The 25,971-nt window shown below is 35.4% G+C and overlaps 2 protein-coding genes, 1 non-coding gene and 1 pseudogene across 5 annotated transcripts; all 4 read right to left on the bottom strand.

Moving 5' to 3' along the window:
- Positions 1 to 565: 565 nt before the first annotated feature.
- Positions 566 to 14,854, bottom strand: LOC116105545 (annotated as a pseudogene).
- TRNAP-UGG lies at positions 4,865 to 4,936 on the bottom strand. Its single transcript has one exon. It is a non-coding gene; the product is annotated as a tRNA-Pro (tRNA).
- Positions 14,855 to 15,345: 491 nt separating the features above from the next.
- LOC116105484 (pentatricopeptide repeat-containing protein At2g36980, mitochondrial) lies at positions 15,346 to 17,526 on the bottom strand. Its single transcript, XM_031391899.1, has one exon. The coding sequence runs from the start codon at positions 17,231 to 17,233 to the stop codon at positions 15,362 to 15,364; it is 1,872 nt and encodes a 623-aa protein (XP_031247759.1). The 5' UTR covers positions 17,234 to 17,526; the 3' UTR covers positions 15,346 to 15,361.
- Positions 17,527 to 17,735: 209 nt separating this feature from the next.
- On the bottom strand, positions 17,736 to 23,990 carry LOC116105583 (bifunctional 3-dehydroquinate dehydratase/shikimate dehydrogenase, chloroplastic-like). 3 transcript variants are annotated; one of them, XM_031391993.1, is made up of 11 exons: positions 23,820 to 23,990; positions 23,142 to 23,374; positions 22,577 to 22,682; positions 22,071 to 22,298; positions 20,954 to 21,300; positions 20,459 to 20,522; positions 20,205 to 20,310; positions 19,967 to 20,110; positions 18,914 to 19,062; positions 18,204 to 18,366; positions 17,736 to 18,086 (listed from the first exon to the last, which is right to left on the bottom strand). In XM_031391993.1, the coding sequence occupies exons 1-11, from the start codon at positions 23,841 to 23,843 to the stop codon at positions 18,046 to 18,048; spliced, it is 1,605 nt and encodes a 534-aa protein (XP_031247853.1). In that variant the 5' UTR covers positions 23,844 to 23,990; the 3' UTR covers positions 17,736 to 18,045. The 3 variants fall into 3 exon arrangements, with proteins under 3 accessions (XP_031247853.1, XP_031247854.1, XP_031247855.1); XM_031391994.1 differs by having other exon boundaries at positions 22,080 to 22,298; XM_031391995.1 differs by lacking the exon at positions 23,820 to 23,990 and adding an exon at positions 23,675 to 23,751.
- Positions 23,991 to 25,971: the final 1,981 nt, after the last annotated feature.

The raw sequence follows: 25,971 nt of genomic DNA, 5'->3' as shown, positions 1-25,971 counted from the left end.
CTTGGAGTGACTGGAACTGATTCTGGGTCAGTTCATGAGCTTCTCCACGGCAACTCACTCTATTATTTCAGCTTTTCAACGTCAAACTCCAAGCTTTATTCTTGCACTTATGGCGAATACCAAATCCCTAAAGAGAGTGAGGAGAAAGAGAAGAAGAAGGAGAATCACAAAGAAACTGAAAAGGGAGAAGAAGGACACCAAAAGTTAATAGAGAGGTCAAAGCAGCTCGCTATGCCCCCATACCAGTTGATGCACAAACTGTGTAATTTGGTACTGAAACTCTGATGGTATACAGTAGGAACAAAAATAACTTCCAGAAGTTAAGAGATTCACTTTTCATGGTTAACAGAGAAAGCAGCCTGTCAGTGATTTGCAGCACAACATTTTCTCCCAGAAGCACTTCATGGAGCCAAGAAAACCACAAAAGCAGGAAACTCCATCTAGTCCAGCCATTTCATGCACCTTTAAGAGCTACCATCCAAGTATACCACAGTTGAGCAATTTCACCCAAAATAAAATATCATTCTGGGAATTAATGTAATCTCAAGCACCACTGTAGATGAACTTAAGCGTTGTCATAAGTTGCCACTACATATTTAAGACAAAAGTAATGCACCGGCAACGCAGCAGGATCAGTTCCAGAAGCCTCTCAGGCTGCCATCTCTTCTTCAGTCAGCTGGAAAACAGGAATTTGATGGGAGAACCTAAGCAGTTCAATCATGGGTATATCCATAGTCATGGCTGATGCTCCTACTACTTGAGGCCGAAAAACTGATTGAAACCATCTACACGCTCTAAGAAAGAACTTCTATCCGCAAGTCATTTGCCTTTTGGATTTCAACGATATCATATTCACAATTCTCCAAGTCAGAGCATTTAATTTTGGCATTCCAATCCTTATACAGGGCCCATACCTCACCTTTTCTAGGGGAAATGGTGTATTATCTTTCTTACCAGCACGTTCTGCTTTTACTTGATGTGACAAGAACAGGTGGTATTGTACTTTTGGATTTCACCCTTTTTAATCTTGAATCTTCCACAACAAATGGGCATGTCTTCATCAAGCCACCGAATACAGTTGCTTGGCAGTGAGCTGGAAACAAGCCACCTCACATGCAATTAAGAACTGGATCAGAACAATTTTTACAATTTCACCATAGTACTTTGGCAAGCCATCCTCATCACTGTACAATGACCAGATCTGACCAACCTGCAACTTATCTTCGGATTTCTCAGCATCAAAATTGTAGAATTCCGGTTCTGGAATTTCAATTTCCTCAGGGATTGAAGCTGGCGAGCACTACATCTTCAATATCATTCTCAGGTTCTACATGGGTCTCCTTCACTTCAGCCACATTACAATCTTCAATACCACCAGCCAATTATCATTCTCAGGTTCTACAGGGTCTCCTTCACTTCAGCCACATTGCAATCTTCAATACCACCAGCCAAATTATCATTCTCAGGTTTACATGGGTCTCCTTCACTTCAGCCGCACTCAATCTTCATATCATCAGCCAATATCATTCTCAGGCTCTACATGGTTTCTTCACTTCAGCCGGTGCGAAGAGTCTGTTCTTTAAGCCCCATCACAGTTTTTCTCATTGAAGATCCAATGAACAATTGGAAAAATAACACCAGATTGCTTTAAAATTTAGGAAGAGCAATCTCTTCAAGGTTAAGAGGCAAAGAAGCTGGATAAGTTCAAATGACCCTTTCAGCACACCTTCTCTTTCCTCACCAGACAGTGTAAAGGATGGCACCTTGTGGGAGAACCTAAAAAGTTCACCTGGTTGATCTGAAATAAGCCTGATCCTTCCTTACTCCTTCTACAAAACACAGATGAAAGCCTTTCACCTTAGCCAAGTTTGCAACACAAACACCCACACCCTCAACATAGTCTGACAGGATTTCAACAAATTCAAATTCAAACTGCTTCTTAGTATCTGGTTCCGATTTCCAGTTAAAATCCCAGTCCCTGAACAGGGCCCAAGTTTCTCTTTTTAGGAAATACCTTGTAGTATCTCTCTGTCTTCCTTTTTCCCAGGACACAAGATGAGAGAACATAAGACGATCTTCAGTATTTTCAGAGAACCCAAGCTTATATTTACCACAACAAACTGGCAAGCCATTATTGACCCATTCGATTTCATTCTTATCATCTGGATCTGGTTCTAGCCAGGTTATTCGCAACTTGAACCCAGAAGGAAAAACTTTCTGATCCGAGCATAGAATCTAGGCATGGCATCAAGAGTGTCTAAAACTGCCCATATCTGGTCTACCTTGAAATGCTCTTCTTTCCTGTCCGTATCAAAGTCATGGAAATCTGGATCAGGATAAACATAAAGTTCTGGATCTAGTACACTATCAGAGCTGGAATTTGATGTAGAGTCATCAATACTTTCAACACTTTTCTTAAAGCCATCAGCATGAGCTCCAGAAGTTTTTGACAGCCATCCTCTACCACCTTTTCTTTACACTCACCTTCCCAGTTTTCCTTGTTCCATTCGGTAAGCTCTGGTCAAAACATGCACTTATTTTCTGCGCTCTCTGTTCTTCTTTCACAGCAGAAGCTGAAACAGATGGCTTATTCATTTTAGGTGCCTCTTTCAATCCATCTCCACTCCCCTCTTCTGTACCATAGGATGATCCACTCCCCTTAGCCCTTTTTGGATGGATCACAAAGTTATCATCATCACTCAAATTCTCATATAAGAAACCTGCTGCTTACTCCGACTAGATCTGCGTGGATACCGATCTCTATAACTCCCAGAATCTTTCCACCCTGGAAATCACCATTGCCATCCATAGTCATATCTACTTCAGAGTCACTGGCTTTCAGAGTCACAACTTGAACTGGATTCCACTACCTGCTTCCTTCCTCTCTACCATTCACCTTTTCCTTGCCAACTCTCCAGAAGGGCAGCCAGTCTTCTGAGAAATGCTGTTTTAGAACTATTAGCAGTAAAATTCCCCTTAAACTTGTTCTACCTTAAAAGCACCCTGACTTGGGACCTCTTTCTGTGGTCGGAATGCTGGGATGCAAGTTAGTTGTCATGGGCACACCTTGTTCACCCTTTCATATGCAAAAAAGGCTTAGTGCAAGTTTGACAACGATGGATCTATTGATAACACTTCTATAATTACTGGAAATTTCGCACATAACACCTGCTTCATTAATTTTTTAACCGTCTTTAACTATTATAGGAGCGTTTGGTTGGGGGTTATATGAGATTATTGGGGTTAAGTCATCTTATATTACTTGATTACCATGTTTGGTTTATCAAGTAATATGGTAATTAAGTAATATAAGATTCCGATAACCTTCAAATACCAATAGTGACTATTGTTGGTAATATTGGAGGTAATCTGATTACCTCCATTTTCTTAAATATTGTAAGATTACTTGGGTAATCTTTTTTTTTTTTACAATTCTATCCCTTATTAATAAAATTTTAATACAATAATGCCCTTATTTTTAAATTTATTTACATGAATCTTCCTTTTACCATTTCACCCAATTTAATTAATTTTTTTGACAAAATTACCCTTGAAATTAAAACAAATTTCAGCTTACCCAACCCACCACCCCCACCCACCTGCTATCACCTGCCGCCAGCCAAACCATCGTCGGCCGCCACAGGAAGTCGTCGGAAGTCACCTGGAGTCATCGTGAGCAGCCCACCATGACCGGGAGGCCCCGATATGGCCATTTCTGGCCATATTGATGGCCAAAAACATATCAAGCCAGATTGATGACGGCCAGACCCTTGGCCTTTATCTACCAGATATGGGCAAGATCTAGTCGTTAACGACCATGGACCTGGCCATTAACGACCAAATCTATTCTAGCTAATATGGCCAGAAACGGCCATATCGGAGCCTCGTGGTCACGAAGACTTTTGGAGACTTCCAACGGTGGCGGCAGAGGGTGAGGGTGATTTTGTCATAAATTAAAGTTTTATATAAGCGGGAGTGTTTTAGCTAAATCTGAAATATTGGGGGTTAGAAGAAATTATTTAAAAATAATATTATATTAATATTTAAAAAGAGGGCAATTTAGTAATTTAAATAACATACCCATCAATTTATTCTCCTTAACCAAACATATTAATATAACATTTCCACCAACTAACCAAACATATTTTTCTAAAGATTCCCAATAATCTTCAAGGTAATATAAGATTCTAGTAATCCAACATTCATTGAACCAAACGCCCCCTTAAGGTATTTTTGACGTTTAATAAACATATAAAGGATATTTTTTACTTTTCATAAAACCCAAATATATTTTTTCTTTCTTCCTTTTGCTTCTCTTTTTTCTCCTTCTTCTTCCTCCTTTCTTCCTTTCTTCTCTTTCTATTTCACCCTCCCCATTCGCCGTTTGGCGACTCGATCCAACTAAGGTGTGGTCAACCAGATAGTGGCATCGATTTGGCCGCCGCTTGGCTAGGCAGTTTTGAATTAAATAAATTTGACTAGTTCAGAGTTTGGGTTAATACTTTGTAGAGTCTGAAAGTTGATAGATCTGTGGAGAGAAAAATTATGATATAAAATTGGGTTTTGGAAAGAAATAGAGATGTATTGTTGAGGATGTTGGTGATGAAGTTTGTTTGGATGGAAAAGAAATTAATTAAATTTACGTAGAAAAGTGCGTGAGGGTGAAAAAGAAAATTTATAAATTTTATTTCATATTTGTAGTTTTAAATTTTAATTAGTTTAGGGCAATTTATTAAATTTGGATTAAAGGTTAAAAATGTCATTTTCGTAATTAACAAATTTTCATTTGCATTATTCACGGGATGGGGATAATGAATCGATTCCCTTGAAAATTAAAAATAAAAATGAAGGAGAGATAACAAAAGGGGCATTCCGAGAATCGAACTCGGGACCTCTCGCACCCAAAGCGAGAATCATACCACTAGACCAAATGCCCTCTGTTGATAAAGCTCACAATTTTATTTTAAAATTTGAATTTGAATGGCCGAATTTAGTATCTTTTTCACATTCATATGAGCGTTGGTCTTTACAAATATGATATTTCTGGGCATTTCTAATAATGTCAAGCGTTATTAGCAAAGGGCAAGAGAAAATATGTACATAAAAACAATTATATATTTTTTTTTTTTGGGTAAGTAAAACAATTGCGCTTTGCACATCTGTTAGATAAAATTAAATTAACATCACCTTCCTGAGCCCAAAATGTGCATGCCCAAGTTTAGGCCATTTTCAAATCCTCAAAAGTTTCTCACTCTCTGTTTTTTTGAGGTTCTTTATTCTTCAATCTCATCCGAGACAGTTTAGCTTTTACTCAACCACAAAATCTCTGTTAGTGTAATATGAAATGAGCATATTTCAATATCTGAGTACACACAAAAGCTGAAAACCAAATAGTTAGAAGATTAAGGTGTGAGCAAAGCAAGCCAAACTTTCAGAGAAGAGAGAATTTTCAATGCATTTGCAAGTCACATGTGATGGTAACTTAAACATCCTGAAACTGACAATTAATGCTCTTAAGTTAACAACTACAAAATGAAGCATGTGGATATATGCTTCTAATATGAGATTTCTACAACCAAAAGAAAAAGGCTACTTAAAGGATCTACAAATTCAAAAAGTCTGCCTTTAAAAATCCAAATAAAAATAACTTCCAGAAGTTAAGAGATTCACTTTTTCATGGTTAACAGAGAAAGCAGCCTGTCAGTGATTTGCAGCACAACATTTTCTCCCAGAAGCACTTCAATGGAGCCAAAGAAAACCACAAAAGCAGGAAACTTCCATCTAGTCCAGCCATTTCATGCACCTTTAAGAGCTACCATCCAAGTATACCACAGTTGAGCAATTTCACCCAAAATAAAATATCATTCTGGGAATTAATGTAATCTCAAGCACCACTGTAGATGAACTTAAGCGTTGTCATAAGTTGCCACTACAATATTTAAGACAAAAAGTAATGCACCGGCAACGCAGCAGGATCAAGTTCCCAGAAGCCTCTCAGGCTGCCATCTCTTTCTTCAGTCAGCTGGAAAACAGGAATTTGATGGGAGAACCTAAGCAGTTCAATCATGGGTATATCCATAGTCATGGCTGATGCTCCTACTACTTGAGGCCGAAAAACTGATTTGAAACCATCTACACGCTCTAAGAATAAGACTTCTATCCGCAAGTCATTTGCCTTTTGGATTTCAACGATATCATATTCACAATTCTCCAAGTCAGAGCATTTAATTTTGGCATTCCAATCCTTATACAGGGCCCATACCTCACCTTTTCTAGGGGAAATGGTGTATTCATTCTTCTTACCAGCACGTTCTGCTTTTACTTGATGTGACAAAGAACAGGTGGTATTGTACTTTTGGATTTCACCCTTTTTAATCTTGAATCTTCCACAACAAATGGGCATGTCTTCATCAAGCCACCGAATACAGTTGCTTGGCAGTGAGCTGGAAACAAGCCACCTCACATGCAATTTAAGAACTGGATCAGACTCAATTTTTACAATTTCACCATAGTACTTTGGCAAGCCATCCTCATCACTGTACAATGACCAGATCTGACCAACCTGCAACTTATCTTCGGATTTCTCAGCATCAAAATTGTAGAATTCCGGTTCTGGAATTTCAATTTCCTCAGGGATTGAAGCTGGACGAGCAATACAAGATTTCAATATCATTCTCAGGTTCTACATGGGTCTCCTTCACTTCAGCCACATTACAATCTTCAATACCACAGCCAAATTCTCATTCTCAGGTTCTACATGGGTCTCCTTCACTTCAGCCACATTGCAATCTTCAATACCACCAGCCAAATTATCATTCTCAGGTTTTACATGGGTTCCTTCACTTCAGCCGCACTACAATCTTCAATATCATCAGCAAATTATCATTCTCAGGCTCACATGGGTTTCCTTCACTTCAGCCTGGTGCGAAGATGTCTGTTCTTTAAGCCCCATCACAAGTTTTTCTTCATTTGAAGATCCCAATGAACAATTGGAAAAAGTAACACCAGCATCTGCTTTCAAAATTCAGGAAGAGCACATCTCAAGGTTAAGAGGCAAAGAAGCTGGATCAAGTTCAAATGACCCTTCAGCACACCTTTCTTTCCTCACCCAGACAGTGTAAAGGATGGCACCTTGTGGAGAACCTAAAAAGTTCACCTGGTTGAATCTGAAATAAGCCTGATCCTTCCTTATCCTCTACAAACACAGATGAAAGCCTTTCACCTTAGCCAAGTTTGCAACACAAACACCCACACCTCAACATAGTCTGACAGGATTTCAACAAATTCAAATTCAAACTGCTTCTTAGTATCTGGTTCCGATTTCCAGTTAAAATCCCAGTCCCTGAACAGGGCCAAGTTCTCCCTTTTTAGGAAATACCTTGTAAGTATTCTCTGTCTTCTTTTTCCCAGGACACAAGATGAGAGAACATAAGACGATCTTCAGTATTTTAGAAGACCCAAGCTTATATTTACCACAACAAAATGGCAAGCCATTATTGACCCATTCGATTTCATTTTATCATTGGATCTGGTTCTAGCCAGGTATTCGCAACTTGAACCCAGAAGGAAAAACTTTTCTGATCCGAGCATAGAATCTAGGCATGGCATCAAGAGTGTATAAAACGCCATATCTGGTCTACCTTGAAATGCTCTTCTTTCCTGTCCGTATCAAAGTCATGGAAATCTGGATCGGATAAACATAAAGTTCTGGTCTAGTACACTATCAGAGCTGGAATTTGATGTAGAGTCATCAATACTTTCAACACTTTCTTAAAGCCATCAGCATGAGCTCCAGAAGTTTTTGACAGCCACATCTACCACCTTTCTTTTACACTCACCTTCCCAGTTTCCTTGTTCCATTCGGTAAGCTCTGGTCAAAACATGCACTTATTTTCTGCCTCTCTGTCTCTTTCACAGCAGAAGCTGAAACAGATGGCTTATTCATTTTAGGTGCCTCTTTCAATCCATCTCCACTCCCTCTTCTGTACCATAGGATGATCCACCCCTTAGCCCTTTTGGATGGATCACAAAGTTATCATCATCACTCAAATTCTCATTAAAGAAACCTGCTGCTTATCGACTAGACGCTGGGAGTACGATCTCTATAACTCCCAAGATTCTTTCCACCTGGAAATCACCATTGCCATCCATAGTCATATCTACTTCAGAGTCACTGCTGCTTTCAGAGTCACAACTTGAACTGGATTCCATACCTGCTTCCTTCTCTTACCATTCACCTTTTCCTTGCCAACCTTCCAGAAGGGCAGCAGTTTCTGAGAAAATGCTGTTTTAGAACTATAGCAGTAAAATTCCCCTTAAATACTTGTTCTACCTTAAAAGCACCCTGACTTGGGACCTCTTTCTGTGGTCGGAATGCTGGCTGATGCAAGTTAGTTGTCATGGGCACACCTGTTCACCACTTTCATATGACACAAAAGGTTAGTGCAAGTTTGACAAAGATGGATCTATTGATAACACTTCTATAATACTGGTACCGAACTGTACAAAAATGGACACATAGTCCAGAATGTCTGGGTGCCACTGTAATTGCTGGTTGAACTGGTTGTTGTGGTTTCTGGTGTTGGGTAAGTTACTATATGTTGCTGTGACCCCCCTACAGTCGGGTACCAAGCTGGCTTCCGCGGGGGCTGATATGGTTGTGGTGGTGGTGCCGTCTACTGATGGTCGGTCTGCGTCTCATGTCATGCATTGACCGTTTACCTGGATCCAAAAGCAATCTTTGTGCTTCTCCAATCATTTTAAAGGCAGTTTCTGCACAGGGAACTTATTTTATCAGGATGAAGTTGGAGAGCAAACTTCCTGTACTGCTTCTTGATTGTTGCTTCATCAACGGTCTGCTCAATGAAGGATACCATACCAGTCCATCTCATTCCCAAACAGTTTTTCTCAGCAGAACAATGTACATCACAAACCATTATCATCTGAGAAATATTCTCCAAGTCACCATAAAGTTGTGGGCCTGAGTGCAAATTACGAGCCCCTACAAAATCATATTCTTCATCTTGTTCTCTGCAATGTCCTTGGCCCTGACAGCCTTTTCTTATTGCACTCATGACCAGAGCAAAGTCCAAAATCCAACTCAAATTGTTTCAATAAATGTACAAGCTGGAGATCACCACCCATCACTCAAGGCATTGAACAATCACGTCAGTAGGAACCTGCAGATTGTGCATCAATTTGCATTTATCAACATTCAAACTAAACGACATGACCAACTCAACATACAAACGCTTAAGCACTAAAGGAGATAGATACAGCAACCAAAAAAAAAAAACAAAAAAAAAAAAAAAAAAAAAAAAAAAACAGCAACAACATTTCTACATTAAATTCACCAAAGCAGCTTGTTCTGAAACACGAAATAACACAGTAAAAGAACATATGCAAACCCTAGAATCAGAAACAAAAATGAAAGCAAAAACCTTACTATACTCCATATAAAGCAAAACCCACTTCAAAAATGCACTTCTAAGCCTCAAAGACAACCTAAGTTCAAGCACCCATTAAGTATATACATATTGACATATATAACAAACCCACAACGATATTCACTTCCAAACTTAAAAAAAAGAATAAAATTTTAAATTTTAACACAAAACGAAACAAGCTTCTTATTTTCCATGAAACAACAATGCAACAAGTGAAAACCAACAAAAATATAAAAACTAACGCTTAATGGTTTCAGCCCGAAAATGAAAATAACAATTAAAATCGTAATTAAGAAATTAAAACATAGAAAGGAAGATAAATGAAGCACCGAGGGGAAAAAAAGCACTTACTTGTTTTGTAATGAACAGAAGAATCAATAAGCCAAAATTGAGGGAGGGAATGAGAAAGTGGAGAAAACGGTGAGGTTTTGGAGTTTAAATTGGGGAAGAGGAGGTATCCGAGTTTTGACTATTAATCTAAAATTGAAAGGGCTACAGAAATAAAATTATATGTACATTTCTATTAAGCCCTGTACTTCTAAATATTTCAGACGTAAGGGTCTTGTATAAATACTAGGAATTAGTGGGTTCAAAAAATAATAGTAGGGTTTCAACTTTAGCACAAAAATATCATTATATAAACTAAACTCATGCATACTAATATGGAATAAAAAATTATAAAATAAAATTTAAGAATTTTAAATAGGGAAACAGTAGAGGTTTTTCTTTTTTTTTTCCGGAAATATCGGATTAATTTACGGGTATTTTAACAAATCTCCAAGTTCTTAAAATTGTGAATGGAAAAAAGTTCCAATATTATCCTATTAACAAAAGACTCTCATACGAGATTAATAGTATTAAAACAATATATATCCATATATCTTAGATATATAAAATTATAATTTAAATTTCTTATTATATAATTCTAACTAAATTTAAACATTTACCAAAACTAAATAAGCTGTAAAGCATAACCTTTTAACTTAAAACTCAAAAACAAATGGAGTTGAAACAAGAAAACGAGAGAAGAAGAAAAAAATCCATAAAAATCACAAGTTGTTGCATTAGAAAATGAAAACTTTTTCTTTGAACAATCCCACCAAGAATTTCTTCTGAGTAGCTGAAAATACTCACCACATCGTGATAAAGAAAGAACTTGGAGTGACTGGAACTGATTTTGGGTCAGTTCATGAGCTTTCCACGGCAACTCACTCGATTATTTCAGCTTTTCAACGTCAAACTCCAGCTTTATTCTTGCACTATGGCGAATAACAATCCCTAAAGAGAGTGAGGAGAAAGAGAAGAAGAAGGAGAATCACAAAGAAACTGAAAAGGGAGAAGAAGGACACAAAAGTTAAAGAGAGGTCAAAGCAGTCGCTATGCCCCATACCAGTTGATGCACAAACTGTGTCGTAATTAATTTGGTACTGAAAGTCTGATGGTGTACAGTAGGAACAAATTATTTATATCAATACATCTCAAAAGCTGTAAAAATCCATCACCATCTGATTTTTTTTTTTTCAAATTATGGCCCCATCTCCTTTATTATTTGATATGAATGGAAATAAAATTTGGAAGGATTCCTTTGTTGTTGATGTTTTTTTTTTATCTTTATATCACCGAAGGAGTGTTCTCGTTGGAGTTGTTGTCTATTTCAGCATTAATGGATAACGTAGATGCATTCGGGGGTGTCGTTGCCTGGTGAGTGGACGGGGGTTGCGAGGGTAGCGCTCCCGAGCCCGTAAGCGGTTTTAGGCTTTTCTATGTATAACCGCTGTAAGATTTCTTTTAAGTTACTAATTCCTTATTGGGTTGGGCTTAGGAATATGAATCGTTGTAAAACTAGGTTTAGTCTCTTAAACCTAGTATATAAACATATTTTTCTTTTGTTATGGTGGTGATAGCAAATCATAGGGCAATTCATTCATTGTAAACGAGAGAGGTGAGGCATATTGTAATAATATTAACTCAACTGGACGTAGTCCACATTAGGTGAATCAGGCTAAATTGCGCGTGTTATTTTATTTATTTACTGTTTGATTTGTTTTACTGTTATATTTTGTTCCTGTTGTTGCCTCTATTTCGTTCAGTTCGGACCTTTCCAATTTATGTGCATCTCAATTAATCCCTTGGAGCTCTAAAACTAACGGTCGGATAAGAGTCCTAGTGATCACTCTTATTAGTGTCTGTGAGGACTTAAACTGAGCAGTTTTATTAAACCTCTTTCTACTATTTTACCATCATATCACTCAGTGGTTGTTAGGATTCCTTTGTTTCATTTACCTCTCAAACAAAAGTGTTTTATAATTAATAAACAAACAACTAAAATTCAGTTGATTTGCTATTGTCAAATTGTGGGTCATTAGATTTACCCATTGTAGTGAAATTATTATATATGAAACCTAAAATCATAACAGGCCTCCGGGTATCGGTCAAGGGTTGACCAGTTCAATCGGTTGGACCGGTGACATCAGCAGTAATTTTATTTTTAAAAAATTATAAATTAATCCCTGAAATTTTAGTATATAACAAAGCACCCCTAAAATTTCATTAGTCCTTAAAATTTTTATTTATTTCAAAAATACCCCCAAAAAATTACCAGTTAACCCTAAACTTTTGACATAGCTCCAAAACACCCCTAGAAAATTACCAAGTAGTCCCTATAAAATTTGAAATATTATAAAAAACCCCCTAGAACCTGAACCGGACTGAAGAAGCTGACGGGTCCTGATCCAACCGGTCGGTCCAGTCCGAGTTTTAAAATAGTGCTCAAACTAACTCTCTCGATAGTAAGACCATCTCTAACCCATTGCACCAAATTGGTGTGATTTTTTGTATGAAATACTATTGCATCTCCAACCTATTGCACCAAATATTACACCAAAAAGAATATTCTTTAGAATATTCTCTTTCTTTTTCTTTTATTGTAATAACCAACGATTAATTTATTTCACTCATTGTTTTTGTATATATTAATTAAAGATTGGGAATGATATTTTTATTAAATAATAATTACTTTGAAAATTATACTAATTTAATAAAATTAAGCATTTATTTAATCANGTATACAGTAGGAACAAATTATTTATATCAATACATCTCAAAAGCTGTAAAATCCATCACCATCTGATTTTTTTTAATTTATTTATTTTTATTATGGCCCCATCTCCTTTATTATTTGATATGAATGGAAATAAAATTTGGGAGGATTCCTTTGTTGTTGATGTTTTTTTTTTCTTTATATCATCGAGAGTGTCAGGACCGGTCCGGCTTTTGTACATCTCAATTAATCCATCGGGGTTCTGAAACTAGTGACCAGATAAGAGTCTTAGTGACCACTCTTATTAGTGTTTATGGGAACTTGAACTCAAGAGTTTTATTAAACCTCTTTCTACTCTTTTATCATCAAGTCACTCAGTGGTTGTTAGGATTCACTTGTTTCGTTTACCTCTCAAACAAAAGTGTTTTATAATTAATAAACAAACAACTAAAGTTCAGTTGATTTGCCCATTGTAGTGTAATTATTATATATGAAACCTAAAATCATAACAGCCCTCTGGGTAGTTGTTTTCCACTCAAAGTCATTATTTTAAAACCCAACCCGTTGTAAGATCCGGTAAGGTGATCGGATCACGGATCGACCAGTTCAATCGGTTGGACTGGTGACATCAGTAGTAATTTTATTTTTTTTAAATTATTATTAATCTCTTAAATTTTAGTATATAACAAAAATTCCCCTAAAATTTTCAAAGTAGTCCTTAAAATTTTTATTTATTTCAAAAATACCCCTAAAAAATTATCAATTAACCCTAAACTTTTGACATAGCTCCAAAACACCCCTAAAAAATCACAAAGTAGTCCCTATAAAATTTGAAATATTATAAAAAAACCCCCTAAAACGGTAAAACCTGAATCAGACCGAAGAAGCTAACGGGTCCCAATCCGACCAGCCGGTCCGGTTCGGGTTTTAAAATAGTGCTTAAACTAACTCTCTCGATAGTAAGACCATCTCCAACCCATTGCACCAAATTGGTGCAAGTTTCACACCAAATTGGTGTGATTTTTTGTGTGAAATACTATTGCATCTCTAACCCATTGCACCAAATATTACACCAAAATAATATTTTTTATAATATTCTCTTTCCTTTTCTTTTATTGTAATAACCAACAAATTATATCTATTTAACTCATTATTTTTGTATATATTAATTAAAAATTGGGAATGATATTTTTATTAAATAATAATTACTTTGAAAATTATACTAATTTAATAAAATTAAGCATTTATTTAATCAAATAAACATTACATTTAATATTTAAAAATATTATTTTAGTTTATGTCAATAACAAGGTCAAAGATCTCAAAATAACTCTAATTCTTTCCAATATTTTGATGATCTTAGAATATCCGGAACTAATCTACAAGAATACTAAATTGTTATTTTAGTTTATGTTGTATTTTCTTTTAATTTTAATGTTTTTAAATTAGTGTTAATTTTTATTTTAAGTTATTATAGTTTAATATTTGCATTGAATAAAGTTTTGTTTTTAATTTTTCATCATTTTTTAAATTATATTATTATTATGAATTGATTATTATAAATAATAATCAAATTAATTTAAATACAAGGAACAAAAAAAAAATTTCACTGTATAAACAGTGCCATGTCAATTTGGTGTGGATAAATAGTGCTACATCAAATTTGACATGACGCTACATTGGAGCACTTCTTTCACGCTATTTTGGTGTTTTTTACACCAAAATAACATGGGTTGGAGATGACCTAATATAAGTTGTTGTTTTCCATTGCTAATCAAAAAAGTTTGCTGTCATTTAGGGCAACATTTTTTCTTATTGGGGGAGTGCAAACATTGACACTCATAACAATCTTCAGCATGGATTGCCTCTGTTTGGTAGTGTCAGTGAATAGATTGGGGCAGGGTGCTACTGATATCAATTATTTCAAGGTCATCCTTTTAAAGCTATGCCAAAATTTCAACTTTGCGGCTACCATGCGCTGGCATGCAATGCAATGTTGTAGGGTAATAGACGCACAACTGAAGTGACAACATCATACTGTGTTTGCCTTCATCAAAAAGATGGTTTAAGTTTCTATAAAATCCCATTCTTGTTCCGGCATTCAAGAAGATTTCCCAACAGTGAAAATCAAATTATGCAAAGCAAGCTTGATTTGGACCAGCATCTTTATTTTTTTGGTAATCGGGGTATCTAGACTAGCTTGCGTTCACCTCAACTAATTTTTGGTGTCCATTGAACATTTTACAATCTCAAAGGATCAGATAAGTCACAATGTTATTGTGGTAGATGGCTCTAAGATTTAAACTTAGGAACTCAAAGAAATGAGCAAACCTCTTTTATCGCTAGGCCAACCCCTTGAGGTTTCCATCATCTTTATCACTTTGGTGTTTTGGCCCTCCCGGGAAAAATCAAGGAGAAAACTGGGTGCAATATTCTATAATTTTGTTTTGTCAAAAAGAAGCTCACATTTCAGAACACTAATGATAGAAAATGTCTCATTTTCAGCAATATATGGTAATAACATTTAAGATAGAAACTATAATTAATATTTACCATGCAAATCTTCAGCCTAATTATATCATTTTTGCTTGAGGTTCAAGGAAATGTGTTGGGAAGAACATCATTTTCCTTATCTCTGCTTGCCTTCTTTGAAGTCAATTTCTTACTTTGACAGTCAGCAATTTACTGCTGTTGCATTAGTAAGGTTTGTTTGGCTCTGGGAGCCCTTTTGGTCAGAAATGAAATGTGAACCCCAGAAACCTGCGATAAATAAAGTTATTTGGGCATACTGGTATTAAGCAAGCAAAGATTTCAAATCTAACCTGTAAATGGTTTCCTATGAAGACATTGTGACAGTAAAAATATTTGATTTCTTTTAATTCTTAAAACTATTAAAGCATGGATTTCTCATTTCAAATTCAAGGTAGTGTAATATTTCACTTATCTTTCCCATGGATGGATGAGAATTATTCCCAGCTACAAAGGCCGCCACTTCATTTTTCACTCTAATCCAACTACAACCAGGCAATTTCTTTACCCCTTGATCCATCATAGCCTTCCTTACCATCTCTGCTTCCTTCCACTTACCACTTGCACAATACAAATTTGACAGCAAAACAAAGCTCGTCTCCTTCTTAGGCTCTGAAGTCTTCAAATCCTCTCCCAGATATGTTCCAAGTTCAACATCCCCATGCACATAACAGGCTCCAAGCATAGCCTCACTAGAACTGGTCTTACTACGAACTGCATTCGAAAGCTTTTTTGCCAATTCTTCTGCTTCCTTCAAGTATCCACCTCGGCCGAGCATATCCACCATGCATGCCACATGATCCATTTCATAGGAAAGACCATAAACTGACTCCATTGATTCAAAAAACATACTACCTTTCTCTATAAGCCCCGCGTGGCTACAAGTTATCAACAGTCCGATGAAAGTAACTTTGTCTGGTTTTGTCCCAGATGCTATCATATGATCATAGAGCTGTAAAGCTTCACTAGCCAATCCATGCATCCCGAATCCAAATAACAACGCGTTCCAGGAAACCAAATCCTTATACAGGATTTCACTGAATGCACGGATTGACCCTTCAATATCCCCACACTTAGCATACATGTTAACCAAGCCATTGCAAACATAAACATAAGCATGGAAACCATAGTGAATCACACAACCATGAACCATGCTACCAAGCCCTACTACCGCCAAACTTGAACATGCATGAAGGACAGCTCCAAATGTGAAATCATCTGGACATAAACAATTCTTTTTCATTTCAACAAAGAAGCTAAGAGCTTGTTCTCCTTTTGAATTTCTTGCATACCCTGTAATCATAGACGTCCACGAAACAACATTTTTCTCAGGTGCCCGCTGAAATACATTAAACGCTTCCTCTGTGTCCCCTGATTTCATGTAAGCATCTATGATGGCATTCCAAGAAACTTGACTCAACATTCCAGTGGATTCAAACTCCTTGATAGCATGACTCTGGCAGCCTACTTTTGCATAAAAGCTGAGGATCGAATTCTTTGCCTCCACAGCGGATCTCCAACCAATTTTGATTACAAAGGCATGCATCATGCATCCATATATCAATTCTGATGATTCAGCACAAGCACTCATGAGAGCACTCAAAGTCCACTGATCGGGCAAACTCATATTCTCTCGCATTTCTTTAAATAAACTCAAACATACTTCAATTTCCCCATGTTTAGCATGCCCCGCAATCATTATATTCCATGCAATTGTCACCCTATTTGGCATCACACGAAAAACTTCATTTGCCATATTGAACTGACCAGTATTTGTATATGCATATAACAGAGAACACCACGTAACTTCATTCGTTTCATTCATTTCCTTGAACACTTTACTTGCACTAGAAGGCTCTAAACACTTACCATACATGTCAATAAGCGAATTGTTAACTGGCAACGAAGATTGGTACCCGAGAACAAGGATTAAAGCATGCAATTTTGCTCCATTTTGAACGTCATTTATGCCTGCACAAGCATTTAAAGTCGCAGTGAACGAGAATTGGTCAGGATTCGTATTGGAGACTCTCATGTGCTGGAAAAGAGAAAGCGCTTCTGGGTAAAGACCCATCTGAGTATAGCTTGACAACATTGCATTCCAGGAGACAACGTCTCTGTCCGGCATATTATCGAACACTTTGCGCGCACATGAAATGCGACCAAGTTTGGCAAGAGAAACGATTTTTGACGTAGTACGACACAAATTTGAGTGCATATCAAGTCATTGAAGCTCTAGGTTTGGGGATTGGTGAAAAAATTATTTACTTGGAACTAATTGATGTTGTTTGCCTCCGTCCTAAATTGGATAAAGCTGTTTCTGTGCTGCTATTTGCACTATCTATAGGTTTTCAAGTCACCAAAGATGCCTTCAGAAGTATGAGAAACAAACAAAATCAAAGCTCTAATGATATGCTATCTGAACACTTCCTGATGTAATTTGTTTAAGAGAATTGGCTCAACGGTATGATGTCATAAACTTTGCTCCTTCAGAATTTTAGAATGGCTATAACAATTTTCAAATATGAATTCTTAGCTTTGAGCTCCCACCTAAACTTAAGAGGGAGAAGAGAAAAGAGGAGATTTTCCACTGAATTTAAAGTCTAACTTGTGTAGAAATATTTTCCTATTTATAGCAGTTACACTAGAAATGATCCGAAAAATCAATAATACAACAAAATTTATTATAAAAATGAAAATAAGAGTACAACTACTCAACAGAAACATAAACACAAATCGCCATTATTCCATCCACCAAGAGAATCACAGGTGCCTTTGGCTACAACACCATGCAGAATGTTATTGTCACCAATACTTATCGAAATTATCGAAAAGCACTAAGAAAGTTTTAAATATCCCGAATATTCGTTTAGTGATATAAATCAAGGAAATTACAAATTGTTCTTACATATGAAAAAATATGCTAACAATAACCTAGAAGGAAAATCCCAAAAGCACAGAAATGCCTTGAGTTGAATTACAAGGAAATCCAAATCTGCAACATGCAATGGATTGGCCAAAAATACCTTATTAGTACTTTGCCATAATTTTCCGGAATAGTTCCTTGGGTGCTGCAAGCAGAGAACATAGATAACACAATAAATATATAAGCTAATAAAACCTTTTAAAGAAGAGACCACATCAGAAAAGCATGCTGTATTTATTTAAGCTAGATGCATTTATCATACCAGGCAATCCAGTGAACCTCTCATATTGTTCGTATGCTTGTCCGATGAACATCTCCAACCCAGAAACGGTAGTGGCTCCAGATTCTTCGGCTTCTCTCAAGAGTCTGGTTACTTTGGGGGTATAAACAGCATCGAAAACGAGCGAGTAATATTTCAAAACATCCTACCAAAGAAGAATGTCACTTAATTATGATGCCTTCATATGTAAGTTTAATTCATTCTTAAACAGAAATAATTGCCCTTTTAGCCTTTCATTTGCAAAGGTTCAAAGCCCTTTTTCTCATTATTTTTAAACCTAGTGCTTCTCCTGAACATCCCAATTCACTTTTAAACCTCTTTCCATCCCTAGGATTCCTCCAATATACATTCCCTTGCTTCTTGTCTTTGGTTTTTGTTGGATCTTGATCACCATGTTTCTTTTTCAATTTTCTCTATTGTAGTCACCAATTCGCAATCTTTCTACTTTTTAGTTGGAAGGAAAAAAAAATGACTTTAACATTTCACTGGATAGTTGGGCTATTTATCCCATTATAATGGAATTCCAAAGGTAAGAAGTACAAGGGACAATTTTTTATTAACAATATGCTTGGTCTAAAAATATCCCAAATATTTCAATGGCTATTGATTGTACGGATAAATGACAACATCAGCTTCAAAACTTCTTTCAGAAAAGAGTGCATCATAGTTAAAAAACATGAGAGAAGGCAAACCTTAGAAACAGGTGTTTCATCTACTTTTGGTTGCATCCCAATAGAAGTTGTGTTTGCGAGAATCATGCCATCCTCCGGATGGAAGTTATTCAGATCAGCAAGAGACAAAGCATCTGCTCCAACAATGTCGGCAAGTTCTTTGGCTCGTTCTAGCAAAAACATATGAAGGAAATAAATCATATCAAATAACTAGAAATCCTAGCCAACCTCAACATTAATAATGAAAGGGAAAAGAAAAAAGAAGATAGAGGGTAATGCTGCGTTACTAATGTTCTATGTCAAGCAGCAGGACAGAGAAGGATATGTCAATGTTCATGCACTAAATCTAGCATATGTTTCAGGGTAAAATAACTGACCTCCCCTAAGGTTTTATAATATCATCAAGCATCCCTTATTTTTGTAAATTCAATAATTAAAGATGTGAAACAACAGCTGTCTTACAAATTCAATTTTTTCCCCCTGTTTGAAGGGCATTAATGAAGTTTCACACTTCCAAGTAAGTGTATTTAACCCTATTTTTAAAGTGCATAATATGACCATGAAAAAAAAATAATATAAAACACAAATGAACAGCATATGATGTAAAGATTGCAGACATCTTTAATTCATGAATCTCAAAGAAAACTTCTGAAGTCTATCACCTCAAATGAAAAATAGGAAGAGGTGCTTTTATTTTTTTGATAAGAAACATAGAGCCATATCTATTAAACAAATTATAAAAAAAAAAGGAAGATATCTTCCTTCTACTTGATAAAAATGTCTTTTATAAAATAGCAAACATTCCTTCCACTAGATTCCCATTAAAAAACTTTGACCTTTTTACAAAGAAGGAAAAAAATGCCATCTTTATATTATTTATATTATAGTACAAAGAATTGCTTGTTTTAATAACCAGAGTCATCAGCCATTACAAGTAATGCTCATGAGCATAGATGAATATGATATGCTTGCACCAGAAAACAGTCCAGATGTGTTAAATGAGGAATCCAAATGTTCATGATAAAGCAAAGTGTATAAAAAATAGCGCGAAGCAAACCAAAGCTAAAATTTTACCAAATGTGCGATTGGCAATCGCAACCCTTGCTCCCTTTTCTTTTGCACCATAAGCAAGTGCCTTGCCAGCACCACCAGCACCAATGACCACAAATAACTTACCTGCTAAAGGTGAACCGACTATGCCACTACCATTATCTTTACCTGTGAAAGAAAATAACAGGGTTCTCAACAGCTTTAAAAAAAAAAAATATCATGGGCAAAAATAATTAGTTTTTTAATGGAGCACAACAGAGACCTCTTAGTCCATCCTCGATTGCCGATATAGCACCAACGTAGTCCGTATTGCAACCAAATAACTTTCCGTCACTCCTTCTTACAATACAATTAATAGCTCCTATTGACTGAGATTTGATCATGTTAAAAAGAAAAAGAAAAACCATCATGCATGGGTGTGACAAAAAGAAAAGACACAGTATTAAAGGTATACCAACCACATTCATAATGATTATATTGTCAGCCATCATTAAAACATGAATAGATCTTAGTTACCTTTGCAACTGGATCAACTTCATCACAGATCTTTACTGCAGCCTCCTTGTGAGGAATTGTACAACTGCATCAGTAATGAAGGTACATTATCTCATTTTCAAATCTGTTACATAGTGAGATCTAAACTACAAAAGAATTCTGCCAACACATATAATACATAAAACTTGCGGATACCAGCTAGCTTAGCCATGTAAGATCTCTTGTAAGTAAATAAGAAGTCTCCTGAATAAATTCTTCTCAAACAATGGTTGAGAGGGTTTTGGTTTAAATTGTAAGTTTGAAATATAAATACGTAACAATTGACATAAAATATAACAATAATTTACACCACATAACAAGACACAATAAGTAACTTTGCTAATCACTCACGGGATGAAAACCTTAGCTAAACTCAAGGAAAGATGGCAATCATAAAACCACAGCACTAACGCATTATACTTTCAAGTATAAAAAATGCTATGCTTTCTTTACAGTAATGCTATATAAGAAACTAACCTGAATCCAGCAAAGTCACTGGATGAGTAAGTCTGGAAAAATTTTGCAACATCATCCACCAACAAATGAACATAAATCCCATTGAAACCAACAGACTTGAATGCTTCATTATACAAAATAGGTGATTTGCTGTGGCCAACAGGCTTCCCAATAATCCCAAATACTTTTGTATCAGGTCCTAACTGTCTAAAATTGTACAGATCCAAAAGATCTCTGATTGTTGGTTGACCAGGAGCTGAAACAATTCCAGACTCAAGGGTACCAAAAGTAAGATAACCACCAAATTTTGCACAAAGAATCCGTGAAATCAAACCTCTTTCACCCATAACAAGTCCAATAACCGGAACCTGAAAATCCAGGAAGGAAGAAATAAAAAACAATCTGATTATATAAAACATCTTAAAATCGTAAAATGATAAAGTAAAACAGCCAGTAGTTTCAACCAATAATGAATATTACATAGTAATAGAATTTAAAGAAAAATAACAAAGATTCATGCCAACAAATCCTTTAAAGCTTGACAAAAGACAGATGATCAATGAGACACCTTCTGCTATCACTATTGTGAATAATTTTGGCCAGAGTTGTACAGCATCTCCATAAGAGATGTTTATTGTATAACTCCACAGCAGATGTTTATATGTTCCATGTTTTTAGTAAGTTAAACAATGTCAACTCTAAAAAACCAACACTTCAAAATAAAGCATTTCTTACACCTTACAAGATGAAAAAATCATTTTCGCAAGGACCTTTCATCTGAGCAACTAATTACTGAGGATCACTTCTTACACCAAAGCTTCAATTACTAGGAATAAATATCTACGATAAAACCTCATATAATCAGCATCGATTAGTTAAATTGCTGCTATTATTTATATCAGCCACAAGAAATAAAAGGAAAATAGCCGTTGTTCTTTACAGTAGGTCAATATACCATCTAATAGCAACATCTATATGTAAACACATCTTATATCTATCCATGTGTCATCCATTTAGATTGAAATCCTCTTGTTAGCATCATACAGTTGTAGCAGCAAAATAGTGATTTAGATTTAAACTCAACCAGAAAGAGATTATAGAAAAAGCTTAAATTTCACTAATAATCAGCACCACTTACGTGGCTTACTTGAGAATGCACAGTTATCTGGAAAATGCGAGCCACATCAGTTATGTCCAAAGCAGTGGTAGCAATTTTCACAATATCAGCTCCAGTTGCTTGTATCGTTGCCACGAGATTACCAAGATCTTCAGTAGATGGAGTATACTGATAGTTATGAGAAGAAACAATGACTCTGCACTTTTCAGGCTTCTTCCCAGATATAGAATTGTTGAACTCCCGAGCAACCTTCACAGACAAATGATAGGGGATATATATAAAATGATAGTGCAGCTCAAGTATTGTTATGAAGCTGACAAGCAACTGCCAGCGCAAGGTAAGAATTTTGCAGATCAATTTATGTGAACAATTCAAATGATGAACCATATTAAATGCTACTTGCACACAAACCTTTTATATGCAAATACCATGACATATTCCAATCAGGATAATATTACAGCCTTTTTTTCTGAACAAGAACGTGACAAAAATAAACTTTTTCAAGTTAACATATTAACAGAAGCAACCTGAAGCTCAATATCAATGTAATCAGCTCCCAACTCCATGGCTAATTGTAACACATCCAATCGCTCTTTTTCGTCACCATCATATTGACCACCTTCCCATTTTGGTCTATATAGAACAGCACAAAAAATCAGAGAGGGTCCAAGCTTGAAAAATCTTAAAAGTTATTTGAAAACACAATCTCTTTAAAAATGGTGCAGAAAGAGCAAACAAAAGTTTTGTTGGAATCAAATCAAACTTGAAAATCCCAATCTTAGAAGAGAGAAAACATCAAAACCTAAATCTTTAATGTTCACAGTTTTACTGGAATATACTCGCAGCATGATTATGAAAAGTTAGAACAATCACAAACAGAGGATATTCAGGTATACGAAAGAATCAAAACTAAAGAGAAGCAGACAATCATTAAATCATTCCAAGTTCTTTAAGTTTTAAGATCATAATTAAGTAAAAAAGTACTCTATACTAGAAATTACAAAATTAAAACTGGGATTCAGAGCTCTTGATCATCTCCATATCAATAAAGTAAAATCAATTGAATAAGTGTGAAAAATCAGAGTCACAAACCTGTAGGTGAACAAAGTGGGCAAAGGACAATCTCTGATTATGGTTTTGAGATCCTCATGAGGGCTGAAATTCTTCAAACAATCCAATCTGATTTCCACAAGGTCAGCACCACTAGCCTTTGCCTTACCTGTATCAACCAAGATCTCCTCTACCGAATCGCTCATAATTGGAACACAAATTAGGGTTGGATTTTTTCTCATTTCTCCACTTGCCATTTGTGAGCCAGAAGCAAGCTTTACAAAAAAATTAAAGAAACAAATCACACCGATAAACGGCTTCATCATTAAACAGAATATAAAATTGAAAAATCTCCTAATCGCCAAAAATCCCATATTAGGAAATTAAAGTTAGTACTTATTTGGTTAGTAACTCCTAAACCACAGACAGAAAATCTCATGCAAATAAATGGGCTTACCTTCCCCTTTTATCTTAATCAACAAAGCAAAAGATAAAAACGAAGAATCAGCTTTAAAAAAAAAAAAAAGAAAAAAGAAAAAACACAAAAAGAAGCAGCTTTACAGAATTGACAATACCTTTGGCAACCAATAAAGAGCAAAAAATAATATAGGAAGAAGGATTACTAGTTATGAATTAGCAATCAAGTAAGTAATATGTAATATATTAGCATTAGAATTGTAAAAGTCAAGAAAGAAAGCGCAGCAGTAGTAATTGACTCACCAACGCACTGGTAGTAGTCTCCATGCAGGGTTTGAATGGGTTTGATTGACAATGGAGAAGAAGAATAAGTAGGTGTGGTGAACGTGATGAAGAAGAGGAGGGAGTTGGTATTGGTCAATGGAAGTCCAATGGTGGGTTGGTGGGTGAACTGAAATGGATTCTAAGTTGTATTTTATCAATAAATATGGTTAAGGTTGAGTGGGAAGGGGTGAGTTGTCGCAATCTTAAACAGTCCAAAGCCGGAGCTTCAATTATTACCTCATAAACTCCCACATCATCTATCCCCACAACTCATCAAACACTCCCCGTCTTGTTATTATATCGTTGGGTTGGGTCAGTGTTGGATCAAATCAAATCCCAAACCAATTTAATATTCATTAAATAAAAGTAATTCAAGAACTCTTTATATCGGTCAACCTCTTTATTATACAAAGTATATTTATAATAATAAGAGCTTAATAGATTTTTTATTTCTAAAATATAAATCAGTGAGTTTGATTCTCTATATTTAAAGAGTTAAATTTTACTCATATCTTAATTTTAATTAATAAACTACAAGTTTCTATGTATTTTATTTATTAATTCTTTCTTTCGTTAAGTTTCTTTCTTAAATTTAAAGAGCATATTATATTTGAATAAAAATTACTTTATTTATATTTAAAAATTAACAAAAATGCTCTTTATTTATATAAAACATGTTCTTCAAAATAAAGAACACCGTTAGAGATGCTCTTAGAGAGTCAAATTTTACTCTATATCCTAATTTTAATTAATAAACTACAAGTTTCTATACATTTTATTTATTAATTCTCTCTCCCATTAAGTTTCTTTCTTAAAAATAAAGAATATCTTCATTAAATTTAAAGATTTTATTGAATTTGAATAAAAATTATGTTTTTTATATTTAAAAATTAACGAAAATACTCTTTACTTATATGAAATATATTCTTCAAAATAAAGATTACCATTAGATGCTCTAATAACCTAATCACATTTCTTGATATCTTTATCTGAATCCATTTATGATTCCAAGACAGAACAATTAAACAAATTTTGGGTTTGAGGAGAACGAAATAAAAATTGATTGGCAAGAGAATTGGAACTCCGATTCCCTGTTTGTTTCAAGTATACATTAACAACTAGGGAATGTATAACCATGTGAAAAACAAGGGTGCGGTTGTTTTATTATTCCCAATTCTATTTTCAAAATACATGTTCGTTTAATTATTTGAGAAATATTATTCTATTTTTTTAATTACTTTTAGACTCTTTAAGTTTATTAATTTAATTAAATACTCTTAAAAAAAAAATTTTAAAATTAATAAAAACATCCCCACCCACTCATAGTTGCCAGATTCTAGCAACCACTATCAGAGATTGTCGAAATCTGTCACAACAGTATAGAAACAACCAGAATTAGTCGAAAATTCGCCGAAAAAGGCCAGATTGCTAACGGCCAAAGAAATGGCCATCATTGACCGACAACGACGGTCATATCTGTGGTCATTGTTGACAGCCTAATCTGATCTTTTTCGGTCGTCGACGACTACATCTGGCCGTAGATCTGACATTTTCCAGCCAGATTCAAGGTGGATATGACCGGAAAAGGCCATATCGACGCACGACCAGCCAGATCCTACCGATTTGCATCGTAATGCTATTTTCTGCCCAGATTTCGACGGTGGTGACTGGAATCTGGCACTGTGGGTGGGTGGGGGTATTTTTGTCATTTTACTAAATTTTTATATATTGAGGTGTTTAGTTAAATTAACAAACCTATGGGATTTTTTTTGTTAAATTTTAATTTTTACCTTGTAATACTCACCCTATTTAACTACCCAATATTATTTCTAAAATCCTATCTAAAATAACAAAACAAACGCACCCGAATATTTGTCAATAAATTATGTTCCCATGTTAAATAGAAATCAAAGCAATCAGAAAACCATCCTTCCAACATCTAATACTCTTTGGCGGATTAAAACTTAAATCTAAATCCTTCTGTTCCTCTAAAACATCGAGCTTCATTCATTCCAAAAAAAGATTACCTTTCAGAAAACGATATTCACATTTCACCACAGTAAAAGAACCTGAGATTGTATGAATAAAAACAAGTTCCTACACCCTTCCAGCTTGCTTAACAAGTCAATAT

The sequence above is a fragment of the Pistacia vera genome, unplaced genomic scaffold, assembly GCF_008641045.1.
Source record: "Pistacia vera cultivar Batoury unplaced genomic scaffold, PisVer_v2 Contig50, whole genome shotgun sequence".
NCBI classification, from domain to species: domain Eukaryota; kingdom Viridiplantae; phylum Streptophyta; class Magnoliopsida; order Sapindales; family Anacardiaceae; genus Pistacia; species Pistacia vera.
This window is presented reverse-complemented; position numbering and strand designations above follow the sequence as displayed.

What these genes read in the sequence shown, in the direction of transcription:
- LOC116105484 (XM_031391899.1), bottom strand. Translation starts at nt 17,233, where the DNA reads ATGCACTCAAATTTGTGTCGTACTACGTCAAAAATCGTTTCTCTTGCC.
- LOC116105583 (XM_031391993.1), bottom strand. Translation starts at nt 23,843, where the DNA reads ATGGAGACTACTACCAGTGCGTTG. An exon ending in AAGTTGATCCAGTTGCAAAG is followed by an intron (nt 20,311 to 20,458) that starts GTAACTAAGATC and finishes ATCAAATCTCAG; the next exon opens with TCAATAGGAGCTATTAATTG. An exon ending in AATCGAGGATGGACTAAGAG is followed by an intron (nt 20,111 to 20,204) that starts GTCTCTGTTGTG and finishes TTTCTTTCACAG; the next exon opens with GTAAAGATAATGGTAGTGGC.